General features: G+C 48.5%; 1 protein-coding gene across 5 annotated transcripts in view; it reads left to right on the forward strand.

Annotated features, from left to right (window-relative positions):
- cep350 (centrosomal protein 350) overlaps positions 1-13430 on the forward strand; it is a 190560-nt gene that overhangs the window by 76080 nt on the left and 101050 nt on the right. For all 5 annotated transcript variants that reach the window (XM_070887454.1, XM_070887458.1, XM_070887457.1 and 2 more), the window contains 3 exons: positions 2781-3406; positions 5407-5528; positions 12224-13272. In XM_070887454.1, coding sequence (XP_070743555.1) covers positions 2781-3406; positions 5407-5528; positions 12224-13272 — 1797 coding nt within the window. The remainder of the gene's footprint in view (positions 1-2780; positions 3407-5406; positions 5529-12223; positions 13273-13430) is intronic.

Raw genomic sequence — 13430 nt, forward strand, 5'->3', positions numbered from 1 at the left:
TCAGGCGGCCGAACTTCGGTGATCATTAACCTGTGTGTAGTGAATGCTGTGATTGGCCTGGTCAATAGTGCATACACCTACAAGGGGTACAGCCGACCTTGTCTAGCTGTGTTTTGATTTAAGGACTGAGATGCATTCAAAATAAGTTTAAACCAAAATGAACAACATGCTCTCACGAACCATGTTTGCTACAACCAGTCCTACAATTCTCAGTGTTTATGGGAATGGTTCTTAAGTTATTTTCTATAACATTCTTCTCTCTTTCTCTTCATTGGAGTGTTGCACTTATCTGAAAATATAATGATCAGGTTTAGGCAGTATTGATAGTTTGAAGATCCTGCAGTCCAATTATGATGACTTAAAAAAGGATGATAAGTCTTGGAGGTGGGTGGAGAGGGTTTTGTTTTAACATACTGGAAGGTACGAGGTCAGACCTGACTTCCTGCTTATTCCCCGCTATGATGCCATGACCTGGAGTGTCTCAGTGCATCCTGGAACAGCTTCGTTGGTAAGTGTGGCGTTGGCCTTTTAAGACGGAGATGAAATTTCTTCACTTAGGGGCTGGCGAATCTTTGGAATTCTCTACCCCAGAGGGCTGTGGATGCTGAGTCGTTGAGTACATTCAAGACTGAGATAGAGTTTTGGACTCTATGGGAATCGAGAGATATGGGGATCGGACAGGAAAGTGGAGTTGAGGTCAAAGATCAGCCATGATCTTATTGAATGGCGGAGCAGGCTCAAGAGCCTACTCTTGCTCCTAATTCTTCTGGTCTTATGCCCATGACCTCAGTCTGCTCTGAGAGCGTCCCAATCCCCAATATCCACTCCTACAGGTAGCGGGGCCGAATTTCAGGGTGGTAATGAGGCCCGTTACCACCCTTTTGAGGCGGCCATACGGCGGAATCGAGTGGCTGCCACGTGGCAGCCCATTGGCCACCATGGCCCAAATTCACCTCGGATTTTTTGGATGGTCCCCACTTGCGCACCGCCGCTCTCCTGCACTTCCATCGCACTCTGTCCGAACTTTACCTCAAAAAAATACACAAGCCGCCGCGCGGTGCCTCCGACAGCTTTTTCTGTTGGGGCACCTTGTTTTGTGTGTGTGTGTCACAGCATCGCGACAGCCCTTCAAGGGGAGTGCGCACTGCTGCGGACGCTATTTTTGTTTTTGCCGGTCGACTTTCCAATCGTCCGGACAATTATGGCCCCGGGTTAAGCTGGGCTGCCACTGTGGGCAACTCCCTATCTGTAATGTCACAGAGCAGTGAAGGAGGTCCTCATGCCAGTAGGCATGACCAGCGGGCCACATTGTCTGCATTCTCGACACAAGACTCCCAAAGCAAGCGCTCTACTTGGCACTCCTACACGGCAGGCAACCCCCAGGTGGGCAGAGGAAATGTTTCAAAGACACCCTCAAAGCCTCACTGATAAAGTGCAACATCCCCACTGACACCTGGGAGTCCCTGGCCAAAGACCGCCCTAAGTGGAGGAAGAGCATCCGGGAGGGCGCTGAGCACCTCGAGTGTCGTTGCCGAGAGCACGCAGAAACCAAGCACAGGCAGAGGAAGGAGTATGTGGCAAACAAGACTTCCTTTCCTTTCGTTCAACGACTATCTGTCCCACCTGTGACAGAGACTGTAATTCCCATATTGGACTGTTCAGTCACCTAAGAACTCATTTTTAGAGTGGAAGCAAGTCTTCCTCGATTTCGAGGGACTGCCTATGATGATGATGATGATGAGTGAAATGAATGGGGTAGTTGGGGGAACACATTTAGTACACATTTTGCTCTATTTTTAAAAAAAAAAGGAGTACTTTAAATTAAAAGAAATCTTTCTCTACCTTTTCCAGGTAATAGTTGTACGATATTTTCTCAGAAACCTAATTTGTTACAGAGCAAAATGATGGGTGAATTAAACGGAGCAACATTTTATGTTGGCAGCAGTCCTTCTGTTTTGTCTCAACGCAGTCTCAGCGCTGCAGCTGATTATCACTGACAGATTTAGGATTAAAAGTTGTGTTGCATCAGATGGTACTAAGCGAGTGAAAGGCTGTAATTAAATCTCATATCAAAGTCACTTCTGCTCCACTCTTGTGCTCAGATATTTGAACCTCTCAATTATAATACAGCTTTATGGTTTCCAGCCAGACCTATTTCTGTCGCTCTTGGGATGGTTTTCTAACATGTTGCTATAGTAAAATCTCATGGGCATGATACAGGGGATTAAATAATGTGTAATGTGTAAAGTGTCAGCTGTGGCTCAGTGGGCTGCACACTCGCCTGAGTCAGAAGGTCCCACTCCAGAGACTTGAGCACAAAAATCTAGGCTGACACTCCCAGTGCAGTGTTGAGGGAAGGCCGCACTGTTGGAGGTGCCGTCTTTCGGCTGAGACATTAAACCGAGGCTCCGTCTGCCCTCTCGGGTGAACATAAAAGATCCATGGCACTATTTTGAAGAACAGCAGGGGAGTTCTCCCCGATATTCTGGCTAATATTTATCCCTCAGTCAACATAACTAAATAAAAAAACAGACTATCTGGTCATTATCACATTGCTGTTTGTGGGAGCTTGCTGTGCGCAAGTTGGCTGCGTTTCCCACATTACAACAGTGACTACACCAAAAGTACTTTATTGGCTGTAAATCGCTTTGAGACGTCCGATGGTCGTGAAAGGCGCTATATAAATCCAAGTCTTTTTTGTATTCATAAAGGTAGTAATCTCTTTCCCCCCCCCCCCCCCATCTCTGTTAAAGGTGATGTTTTTTTTTTGCCCTCTGCAGGAAGTACCACAAGAGCAGACTCTGACACCAGGCTCGAAGCGTCCGGAAAATCAAGGCCCAGAAGTTCTGAGCGGCGGAGAGCCGAGCAGCAGCCAGAGCCTGACCGGAGAAAGGAAGAGGGGCAGGACAAGCTGGACGTGCTGAATACGCACGTGCTGCCGGCAGAGGTCCGAGGGATCCTCGACGACCTCCAGCTCCAGGTATCCCGTCAAGATGTGGAAGAAAACGCTGGTTTGGAAGATTGCAAGAAGGCCCCGGGAGTCCGGGCCTCGTCAAGAAGCGCCAGCCCGGTTAAACGGAAGCAGGAGAAGCCCAACCTGAGCGCGGAAATGCAGCTGAAGCGACTGCGGCATTACGACGCGGAGGAGGTGCGGCAGTACATCGCCCGGCAGCAGGTGGAGAGGAAGAAGAGGCAGACCGAGGAGAAGAAAGCCCAGAAGGAAGCAATGGAACAAAAGAACAAACGCCTGCAAGAGCTCTACAGGAAGCAAAAAGAAGCCTTCTCGAAGCCCAGGCCGGAAGCCGTGTGCCAGATACGCTTACAGGAGACGTTCTCGAAATACGTATCTGAGCCACCGAGGTTCGGTGAGCCGCCTCACCACCAGCCAACCCTGGAGGACAGACAGGTAATCATTTGCTTCTTGCGCAGAGCTGCACTGTTACAGGAATATCATCACCATCATCATGGGCAGTCCCACGGAATCGAGGAAGACTTGCTTCCACTCTTAACATGAGTCTTTTGGTGGCTGAACAGTCCAATGCGAGAATCACAGTCTCTGTCACAGGTGGGACAGATAGTCATTGAGGAAGAGGGTGGGTGGGACAGAATTGCCTCGGCATCTTTCTGCTGCCTGCGCTTGATTTATTCATGCTCTCGGTGATGAGACTCGAGCTCAGCCCCCCTCCCGGATGCACTTCCTCCGCTTAGGGCGGTCTTTGGCCAGGGACTCCCAAGTGTCGGTGGGGATGTTGCACTTGTCTTTGGCCAGGGACTCCCAAGTGTTGGTGGGGATGTTGCACTTTATCAGGGAGGCTTTGAGGGTGTCCTTGTAACGTTTCCTCTGCCCACCTTTGGCTCGTTTGCCGTGAAGGAGTTCAGAGTAGAGCGCTTGCTTTGAGAGTCTCGTGTCTGGCATGCGAACGATGTGGCCTGCCCAGCGGAGCTGATCAAGTGTGGTCAGTGCTTCAATGCTGGGATGTTGGCCTGGTCGAGGATGTGTTGGTGTGTCTGTCCTCCCAGGGGATTTGTAGGATCTTGTGGAGACAGATTTTTGAATGATAAGGGAGTCGAGGTTTATGCGAAGTGGGCAGGAAAGTGGAGCTGAATCCATGATCAGATCAGCCATGATCTTATTGAATGGCGGAGCAGGCTTGAGGGGCCAAATGACCGACTCCTTCTATTTCATGTTGCTGTAATTAAGAATCTCCCTAAATTCAGCCGAAAGTGGAAGAAGTCACAGAGGGACGCGGTGGGAGGGAGAGTGGGAGAAAGCAGCACAGATCGTGATTTGAAAGGCTACCACAGAGCTCTGGACGCTGTTTTCATGCAAGGCAGTGTAATGAGATGTCGGACTGCACAGTGCCAGATTCTATCCAGGCGCAGGATAAGTGTAAATTTAATATATCTTTTGTTGCTGTCAGGCAGCAGGATGTAAGGTGTTGTTTAACGAGCTGCGCCGCTGCTGATTGATATAACAACAACTTGCATTTATGCGCCACCTTTAATGTAGAAAAACACCCCAAGGCGCTTCAGAAAAATATAATCGGACAAAAATTGACACCGAGCCAGAGGATGAGATGTTGGGACAGGTGACGAAAAGTTTGGTCAAAAGGATAGGTTTAAGGAACATCTTAAAGGAGGAGAGAGAGGTGGTGGGAATTTCAGAGCTTATCTACAGAGAGGTCAAGGAGGATGAGGAGAGCTAGAACACCAATGCCACAGTCAGAGGATGCTATTTGTGACTTTGATTAGGGCTGTTTCAGTGCTGTGGCAGGGGCAGAAACACAATTGGAAAGGTTCAAACATGGAGTTGCAGGAAGGATGGATAGGTTCAAGAACTTTGTCGAGAAAGGGAGGTTGGCGATGAGGCAGAGAGGGAAACTTTTACAATGTATGCTAGCATGGTTCTCAGGAAAGGAATTGAGTGGCTAGGAGTTTAGTTGGGTTTGGGTTGATAGGGCAGAAGGTGGGTCTCGCAAAATGTGTTCGGAGAGGGCATGAGGGGAGATAGGAGAGAGACTAGAGAAAGACAAGGGGTCAGGGCAGGGGGAGCCTTAGTAATGTTTGAATTGATCCATGAGCTCCTCGCTCTTGCTGTTGGAGGTGAGGGTAGAGGGGGAAGATGAGAAGGGTTTAAGGAGACGGTTGGTCGTGGAGAAAAGAAGCTGGGGTTATCTTTGCATTCCAGGATGATCCTGGAGCAGTGAGCAGCTTTGGTCGAGGAGAGCAGGGCCTGATGGAGCTCAATGTGGTCCAGTCAAATCTGGCGATGGATGGCTCAACCAGTTGTGTGCAAGATACGTTCAAGTCTTTGTCACACGACGAGCCACGTGCTATTGCGGGTTGGCCTTTGACATACTGTTTGCTCCCTCTAATAAAGAAATGTTTTTTGTTGACTTTGTTCAGCCAAGGACAGTGTACCAACCTTCAGGAGAATCTGACAAAGAGAACAAAGGTCAGGAGCGGCCCCTTAGTGCCTCGTCGAGTAGTGACATGTCCCTCTCCGAGCCACCGCAGCCTCCAGGCAGGTAAGAAGACACGTTTGAACTATCTTGAGCCTATTTCAACCAGCGCATCCCATGCCATCATAAACTAGAACTGAACTCCACGTAGCCTCCTTTCCAATGGATATAATCTGTAAATCCACTCAAAAATATTTGAGTATGAAGTCATAGAGGTGTACAATCTAGACATGTATCAAAAAATATCATGAGAAACATTCCTATTGTTTACTCTTGCTCACCCTATCTCTCATCCAGTTTTTTTTCTGAGCATGCCTAATGTCTTTAATTCTACAACCCTGCATTATTCCAAATAGTTATAAAATTAAATAAAGACCTACCTACAGCTTATTTGTAACTAACTTAAATTCACATTCTCTTGCCCTGCTGTTTTGAGTTTGAGTTTTGCCTGTGTTTTGAGTTCGCCATATCTGTATAATTTCTCAGAATCATGCCATTTGATCTCAGCACCCTGATATTCTAATGCACTCCTGGCTGGCCTCTCACATTCTACCCTACAAAACTCGGCTGGCCGTGTCTTAACTTGCACCAAGTCCTGCTCACCCATCACCCCTGTGCTCGCTGACCTACATTGGCTCCCGGTTAAGTAACGCCTTGATTTCAAAATTCTCATCCTTATTTTGAAATCCCTCCATGGCCTCGCCCCTCCCTATCTCTCTAATCTTCTCCAGCCCCACAACCCCCCGAGGTGTCTGCGCTCCTCTAATTCTGCCCTCCTGAGCATCCCTGATTATAATCGCTCAACCATTGGTGGCGTGCCTTCTGTTGCCTCGGCCCCAAGCTCTGGAACTCACTGCCTAAAACTCTCCACCTCTCTACCTCTCTCCTCCTTCAAGATGCTGCTTAAAACTACCTCTTTGGCCAAGCTTTTGGTCACCTGCGCCAATTTCTACTTATGTGGCTCAGTGTCAAATTTTTTATCTCAGAACACTCCTGTGAGAAGCGCCTTGGGACGTTAAAGGCGCTATGTAAAAACAAGTTGTTGTTGCTTCATGTTACAGTAGCTCCCTGTTTATTGAATGAGCCCAGTACCCTGGCCTCAACTGCCTTTGCCAGCAGCCTGCTCTAGCCATTGATCAGCCTGTGTGTAAATAAATACAGCCCAGCATCTCGCTTGAATTTTCCCTGATCCTACACTCTCTTGTCCTGCTGCCATGGGGTATCAAAGTATTTTAGGTTTACTTAAATGTAAAGTCCCTTCTGCGATACCCATCTTTGAGGCTGAAGAGCCCTAGCTTGTGTCATCCCTCGTACATAACTTTTTTTCTGATATCGGACTCCTTGCTTCTTTATGTACTGCCTTAGACTGCACTGATCAAAACGCTAGCTCAGGTATGCCTTGTTTATTTCCAGAAATCCCTCAAAATAGCCATCTCCGCTTCACATATCATAAGAATATAACATAAGAATTAGGAGCAGGAGTAGGCTATTTGGCCCCTCGAGCCTGCTCCACCATTCAATGAGATCATGGCTGATCTTCTACCTCAACTCCACTTTCCTGCAGTGTTCCCATATCCCTTGATTTCCCTTAATATCCAAAAATCTATCAATCCCTTGTCTTGAATATACTCAAAGACTGAGCCTCCACAGCCCTCTGGGGAAGAGAATTCCAAATATTCATCATCCTCTGAGTGAAGAAGTTTCTCCTCATCTCAGTCCTAAATGGCTGACCCCTTATTCTGAGACTGTGACTCCTGGTTCTAGACTCCCCAGCCAGAGGAAACATCCACCCTGAATCTACCCTATCAAGCCCTGTAAGACTGTTTTATGTTTCAATGAGATCACCTCATTCATCTAAATTCTAGAGAATATGGGCGTAGTCTATTCAATCTCTCCTCACAGGACAATCCCCCCATCCCAGGAATCAGTCTGGTGAATCTGCTGCCTTGTCTCTTTTACTCAAAGGTCATCTCCTTTTCACTGGGTTTATTCCACTTGCTTTTCTCTGCACCCACAAAGTCTACTGACCAACATTGTACTGGTCTGAGTGGTACATTCTGCAGCCTTGACAGTAACCCTGTAAAGTTTTCTCTGCTTTTGTAATTGCTTCTCCACATCATCTCAACATTGAAAATGATTCGTCTCACGAAGTTGCCTTGTCTTAATTTGTGTTCCGCTTATTGTAAATCCAGGTCACTCATTTGTTCTCCCTCTGTGCAATGCTTTACATTTGTAAATGCAGAGGAGCTTTCTATCGCACCATTGTAATGAAAGTTCCTCAGAAAAGTAATGTACAAGGGCTATAATCAAAGAACAACAACTTGCATTTATATAGCGCCTTTAAAGTAGTAAAATGCCCCAAGGCGCTTCACTAGAGCGTTATCAGACACTGAGCCTCATGAGACATTAGAATAGGTGATCAAAAACTTGGTCAAACAGATGTGTTTTAAGGAGGATTTTCAAGGCGAGTGGCTTGGTGTTTAGGGAGGGAATCCAGACAAACAGTGATGGTGTATAATTCAGCTGAATGCTTTCGGGGCAGAATGTTGGAGTTTGTGCAGACAGTGATGACGAGGCATGTCTGAGTCTGCAAACCAAGAGAATGTGGCAGGTATTGAATATCCTGTGTCATCTCTGGAGGTGACATTGCAGGCGTTTAACTTGCGATTATTCAAGCCTCTGTGCCGGCAGTCAATCCCTGACAGCAGCAGTTTCAAATGTCTACGAGAATGTGCAGCATGAGCCAAGTGTGCGAAATAATGTGAGGTGACGGGGAAAAGTGGAGGGAGGAAAATCAGAAGGCTTGGGAATTAAACTCCCCACATGTTGGCTTTCAACTAGAGGAGCAGGGGAATTGGGAATGTCCTGTATTTATACTTGAAGGATTTCTGGTTGCTGTGTTGTTCCCAAATTTCTCCTGAAGGTGTTGGTAGCCTGTTCCACCCTGTAGAGCGTCACAGCTTATCCTGCACCTGCCCCATTTGCACTTTGCAGCAGCGCTCACTGGACAAGGGTCAGAGGCAGGAATCCCAATTAGCCAGGAGTGCTGAGGCCAACTATTGCCCTTGTCCCCTCCGCCCCAACTGCTGTGTTGCCCGAGATTAGCGAACTCTGGACTTTGCTCACTCAGCTGCTGGGGAACACGCCTGGTCGCCAGCCTCTGTATTTTAGTCACACCGTTGCATAACTTCCCCAACACGGTTTCTAGGAAACTGCCAATGTTTGATAATACACAGCACCATAAAGGACCTTTGCTCTTTCGATAAGCGGCTCTACAGCTGTATTTACTGGCAATGGTTCAAAGGCAATTGCTTGGCTGTACTTTAGTTTCACATTCATTGTATGTAAGTGATGATGTAAGGAAAATGGCGATTTGAAAGTTTTTTTTTAAAAAAGCTTCAGATATTTTGGTGTCCAATTGTCTGACTGCCTGTTGGCATCTTTTGAAGGATTTTCAGTGGGACATTCGGGCTGCGAAGTGAGAACTAACATTGGAGCCAAGTGTGGTCGCTGTGTTCAGACATGTGTCGTAATTATATAATATTGGAATTATACCCAGAGTATAAATAAACGCCCCAAAATAGCAGTCCTTTGATGTGACTGTGGTTTTTTTTGCAGTAATGTTACCAGTTTGCCGATATGAATCAACATGCTGACGTCCTGCTTCGGGCGTTCGACATTGAACCCTGAGCACAGGATGGTGCCTGACTGTGGAGGAGGGCTCCTATTCTAGTATTCAACATTTTTCCTGTACATTTGTAGGCTTCTGTTATACTATCGTGGCTATCATCATACTTGGGCCTGAGGGACCTGTGGCTGCATGTTCTTCGTACTCTTCGTAGCATCGCCCGTCTCTGCCCCTTCCTCAGCTCATTTGCTGCTGTGGCCCTCATCCATGCCTTTGTCGCCTCTCGACTCAACCATTCCAGTGCTCCCCTGGCCGGTGCCTCCATAAACTTCAGCTCATCCAAAACTCTCACCAAGTCCCGTTCACCCATCACTCTCTGTCCTCGATTTTAAGAATTCTCATCCTTGTATTCAAATTCCTCCATGGCTTCGCCCCCTCCCTATCTCTGTACCCTGCTCCAGTCTCTCAATCCTCCGAGATCTCTGCCCTCCTCTCATTCCGGCCTCTTGCACATTCTTGATTTTCATCACTCCACCATTGGCTCATGTGCCTTCAGCTGCCAAGATCCTAAGCTCTGGAATTTCCTTCCTCAACCTCTCTGCCTCTCCACCCCACTCTCCTTTAAGACCTTCCTTAAAATCCATCTTTTTGACCAAGCCTTTAGTCACCTGCCCTAATATCTCCTTATGTAACTCTATCAAATTTTGTTTGATAACACTCCCGTGAAGCGCCTTGGGACGTTTTACCACATTAACGGCGTTACAGAAATGTAAGTTTATTTTGTTGCCCATCTACATTCTGACTCTGTGTATCAGGCAGCAGTTGGTGTGGGGAGTGGCGATTTGCTCACTGTATCAGACCCAGAAACAGTGAGCAAACCCTTGTCGAAATCTATACGTTTTTTAATCACTCTTACGAAGGATATCTTTGTGTGTGATTTTTTCCAAATCGCATATGCCATTCCTTTAGTGTGTCCCTAGAAAGTATTACTTGAGTTCCAGTGAGTTACACACTTTCACCATTGATTTGCATTGTGCACTGAGCAACGTGTGACCAACATAGTGAGTTGTATCGTTTCATAACACAAAGAAAGCCTTGTGTTTATATAGGTGGCTGTCCCAAAGAACTTTACAGCCAATGAAGTACTTTTGGAGTGTTGTCACTGTTGTAATGTGGGAAACGTGGCCGCCAATTTGCACACGGCAAGCTCCCACAAACAGCAGTGTGATGACGACTAGATAATCTGTTTTTGTGATGTTGATTGAGGGATTAATATTGACCAGGACAGCGGGGTTAACTTTTCCGCTCTTATTTGAAATCGTGCCATGGGATCTTTTATATCCACCTGAGAGGGTAGACGGGGCCTCGATTTAACGTCTCATCCGAGAGATGGCACCTCCGACAGTGCAGCACTCCCTCAGTATTGCACTCGAGTGTAGGTATAGAAGTTGTGTCCAAGTTAGTAGAGTGGGACTTGAACCCACAATCTTCTGACTGAGGCTAAGGTGCTCCAACCGAGCCACAGCTTACACATACAATTCAGCTCACAGCACCAAACTTGTGATGTGACAAATGAATGGCTGTTCTCGCTAAACGTCGTCAGACTTGTTTAAATTAGTATCTCCAGCTAGCGTGTAGCTGTGTTGTTAAATGCCACTTTTCTGTGCCATGTGCATTAGTTGTTGGTCTTTGAAAGTATCACACTTCAGATCCCATAAAAACTGTAGCAGTCACCACAGGTTGGGTGCTAAGTAAAAGTGCTTCCTGGATGGCCTGTGCTGCCTTTAAAGGCACACCCTGTAAAAGATAAGGGTGCCTTTGAGAAAAGAGAATTTTTGATCGTTATGTTTGTTGTTTACTTCCCTTACACGCAGAGTAAGTGAAACCTGAGGCCCCATTGTTTTGCAAGGTTCCGGTTCAATTGCGGGAGGATGGGTGTGTAAGCATTTTTAGGTAATTTTCTGCACTGCTAGCTTGCAGCCTTGTTGCAGAACGGACCCGCTTGGCTGTAGTGACTGGAGACTTGCACCTGTTTATTGAAGTTTACACAGGAATCCTTGGGGAAGTAATTAGCATTCATTGACCCGCATTTCCTCAGGCCTTTACCCCAGAGACATCTTAAGTAAATTGCTGCTGGTCTCCAGTTACGGGTGGGTCTAGGTTTTCCGATTGCTATTGAGTTCACACCCGCAGTAACCCAGTTGAAATGAATGGTTTACCGCTCGGGCCAATAAACTGCAAAGCCTGAACCTGAACTACTGCCAGAACAACTTGATCTGCTTGTGGTTTCCTCATTGGTCTCCGACTTTCTTCACAATAGAGGAGAGCGATAGTGCAACTGCTTCCCTCTCGAAAGTCCCTTTCAATTTATATAATTACTCTCTCTGCCCCCCCCCGCCCCCATCCACCCTTCCCCACTGCCTCTCAATCAGGTTTTCCAAAAGCAGTGTTTGTGTGAGCATTATTTTGGGCCAGCTCTGGCAATGCAGTTATATAAATGCAAGTCTTTTATTTTTAGAACGCATTTCATGACCACTGGACCTCCCAAAGCGCTTTACAGCCAATGACCAACTTTTGAAGTGTAGTCACTGTTGTAATGTAGGAAATGTGGCAGCCAATCTGCGCACAGCAAGATCCCACAAACTGCAGTGTGATAATGACCAGATAATCTTTCGTGAGTTGAGGGATAAATACTGGCCAGGACACTGGGGAGAAGTTCCCAGGTGCTCTTGGAATAGTGCAGTGGGAACTTTTATGTACACCTCCGAGGAAATGCGAAAGACGGGCGGTCAGTAATCTGAGCCCAGCCAGGGTGGTAGTGACCGTGAACAGATTGGCCTCAGAGTCCCTTGGTTATACAGAGCTCAGTCAACCAGCATTCCTCATTTATATCCATCGGCTCATAGAGGGGCGGGTATAGTGGGTGGAGAGGTACAGTGGGTGGCACAGCAGCGTTCCCTCATTACTGCACTGCTGTGCCAACTGGATTATGTGCTCAGGTCTCTGGACTGGGACTGGACCCACCACCTTCTGACTCAGGGGAGAGCCACAGCTGACACTTGTAGCAATTGAAGCCTTGCCTTTGTTCAGAACCTGTGATGTTTGCTTCTAAAATGGCGTATTTCTTTTGCAGACATGACCGTTTGGAGACCTCCTGGATGCCGGCTCATCGGCTTAACCCCGCAGCCCAGTCTGCCCACCCTCACCCTGGGGGTAACCTCTTCTCGCACCTGCTGAACCTGGAGCCCCGAGGGTTGCTTCCCAGGGATTTCGAAGCGGCCGCCAAGCGCAAGGATGCTCCGTCAAAAGGGCCGGTGCCTGTCCTGCCGTACCCGTACCCGAGCTCCGGCGCCTCGCCGTACGACTACGTGGCTGGGGTGCCGAAGCCCGGGGCGCCGGGCAAAAGTAAACTGGACCGCATCGAGGCGCTGAAGGCGACAGCGGCCTCTCTCTCCAGCCGCATCGAGAGCGAGGCCAAGAAGCTGGCGGGCGCCGGCATCAACTATGGGGCCGCGCCGAGCTCGGAGCACGACGTGCTGCAGACCGCGTGGGATGACAGCCGCTGGGCCAAGCCCGCCAGCCCGCCCGTCCGCGACGGCGGTGGCGACGACGATGTCTCGCCTCGACTCCGGCGGATCCGAGGCGGGGCGGGCCACACCACCTACGAGGATCGGCTGCCGGGGGTTGGCAATCTGTACGAGTATAAAAAGCTCAGCGAGCCTCCCCGGTGCCAGGCCACGGAGGCCAGGACGTCGGGGGTCGCCGAGCGGTGCCAGGAGGCGAGCTGGGAAAACACGTACAAGAGGTCGCTCGAGGCCCTGGAGCAAAACCTGCAGAAGCTGAGCCGGGAGAGGCATCAGTTTGATTCCCCCAATTCCAGCGGGGGCTCCATCAGCGAGGGGCCGTTGCTGAGTGAAGGAAGTCTCTCTGAGGAGGATGGTCTGCCCGGCTACAGGGACCCAATCAAATTAACGGAACGGCTAAGGGAGAAGGATTTCTGTGCTGGAGCGTCGAGTCCCGCCAGGCCAGTCGCAGAGTTCCAGAAGGAAGCGGAGAGGTACCAGCCTCTGCAGCTGCAGTCCGAGGGACGCAAGAGCAGAGCACCTTGGGAGGAGCTGGCCAAGGGCAGCCCGCACAGTGTGATTAACATCTTCACAAAGAGTTACCAGTTCTTTGGGAAAGGTAAGGGACTAGATGTTTTTCTTCATGTCTGTGGCTGTAAATCTATTCCAACCCCCGCCCTCTTTTCCCCCACCCCCCCCTCCTCCTCTGACTCATACTGGGGTTTGGGATGCCTATCCTCTGCTACCTCATTCAAGTGCTCATTGTTCTTCATGTTT

The sequence above is a fragment of the Pristiophorus japonicus genome, chromosome 8, assembly GCF_044704955.1.
Source record: "Pristiophorus japonicus isolate sPriJap1 chromosome 8, sPriJap1.hap1, whole genome shotgun sequence".
NCBI classification, from domain to species: Eukaryota; Metazoa; Chordata; class Chondrichthyes; family Pristiophoridae; genus Pristiophorus; species Pristiophorus japonicus.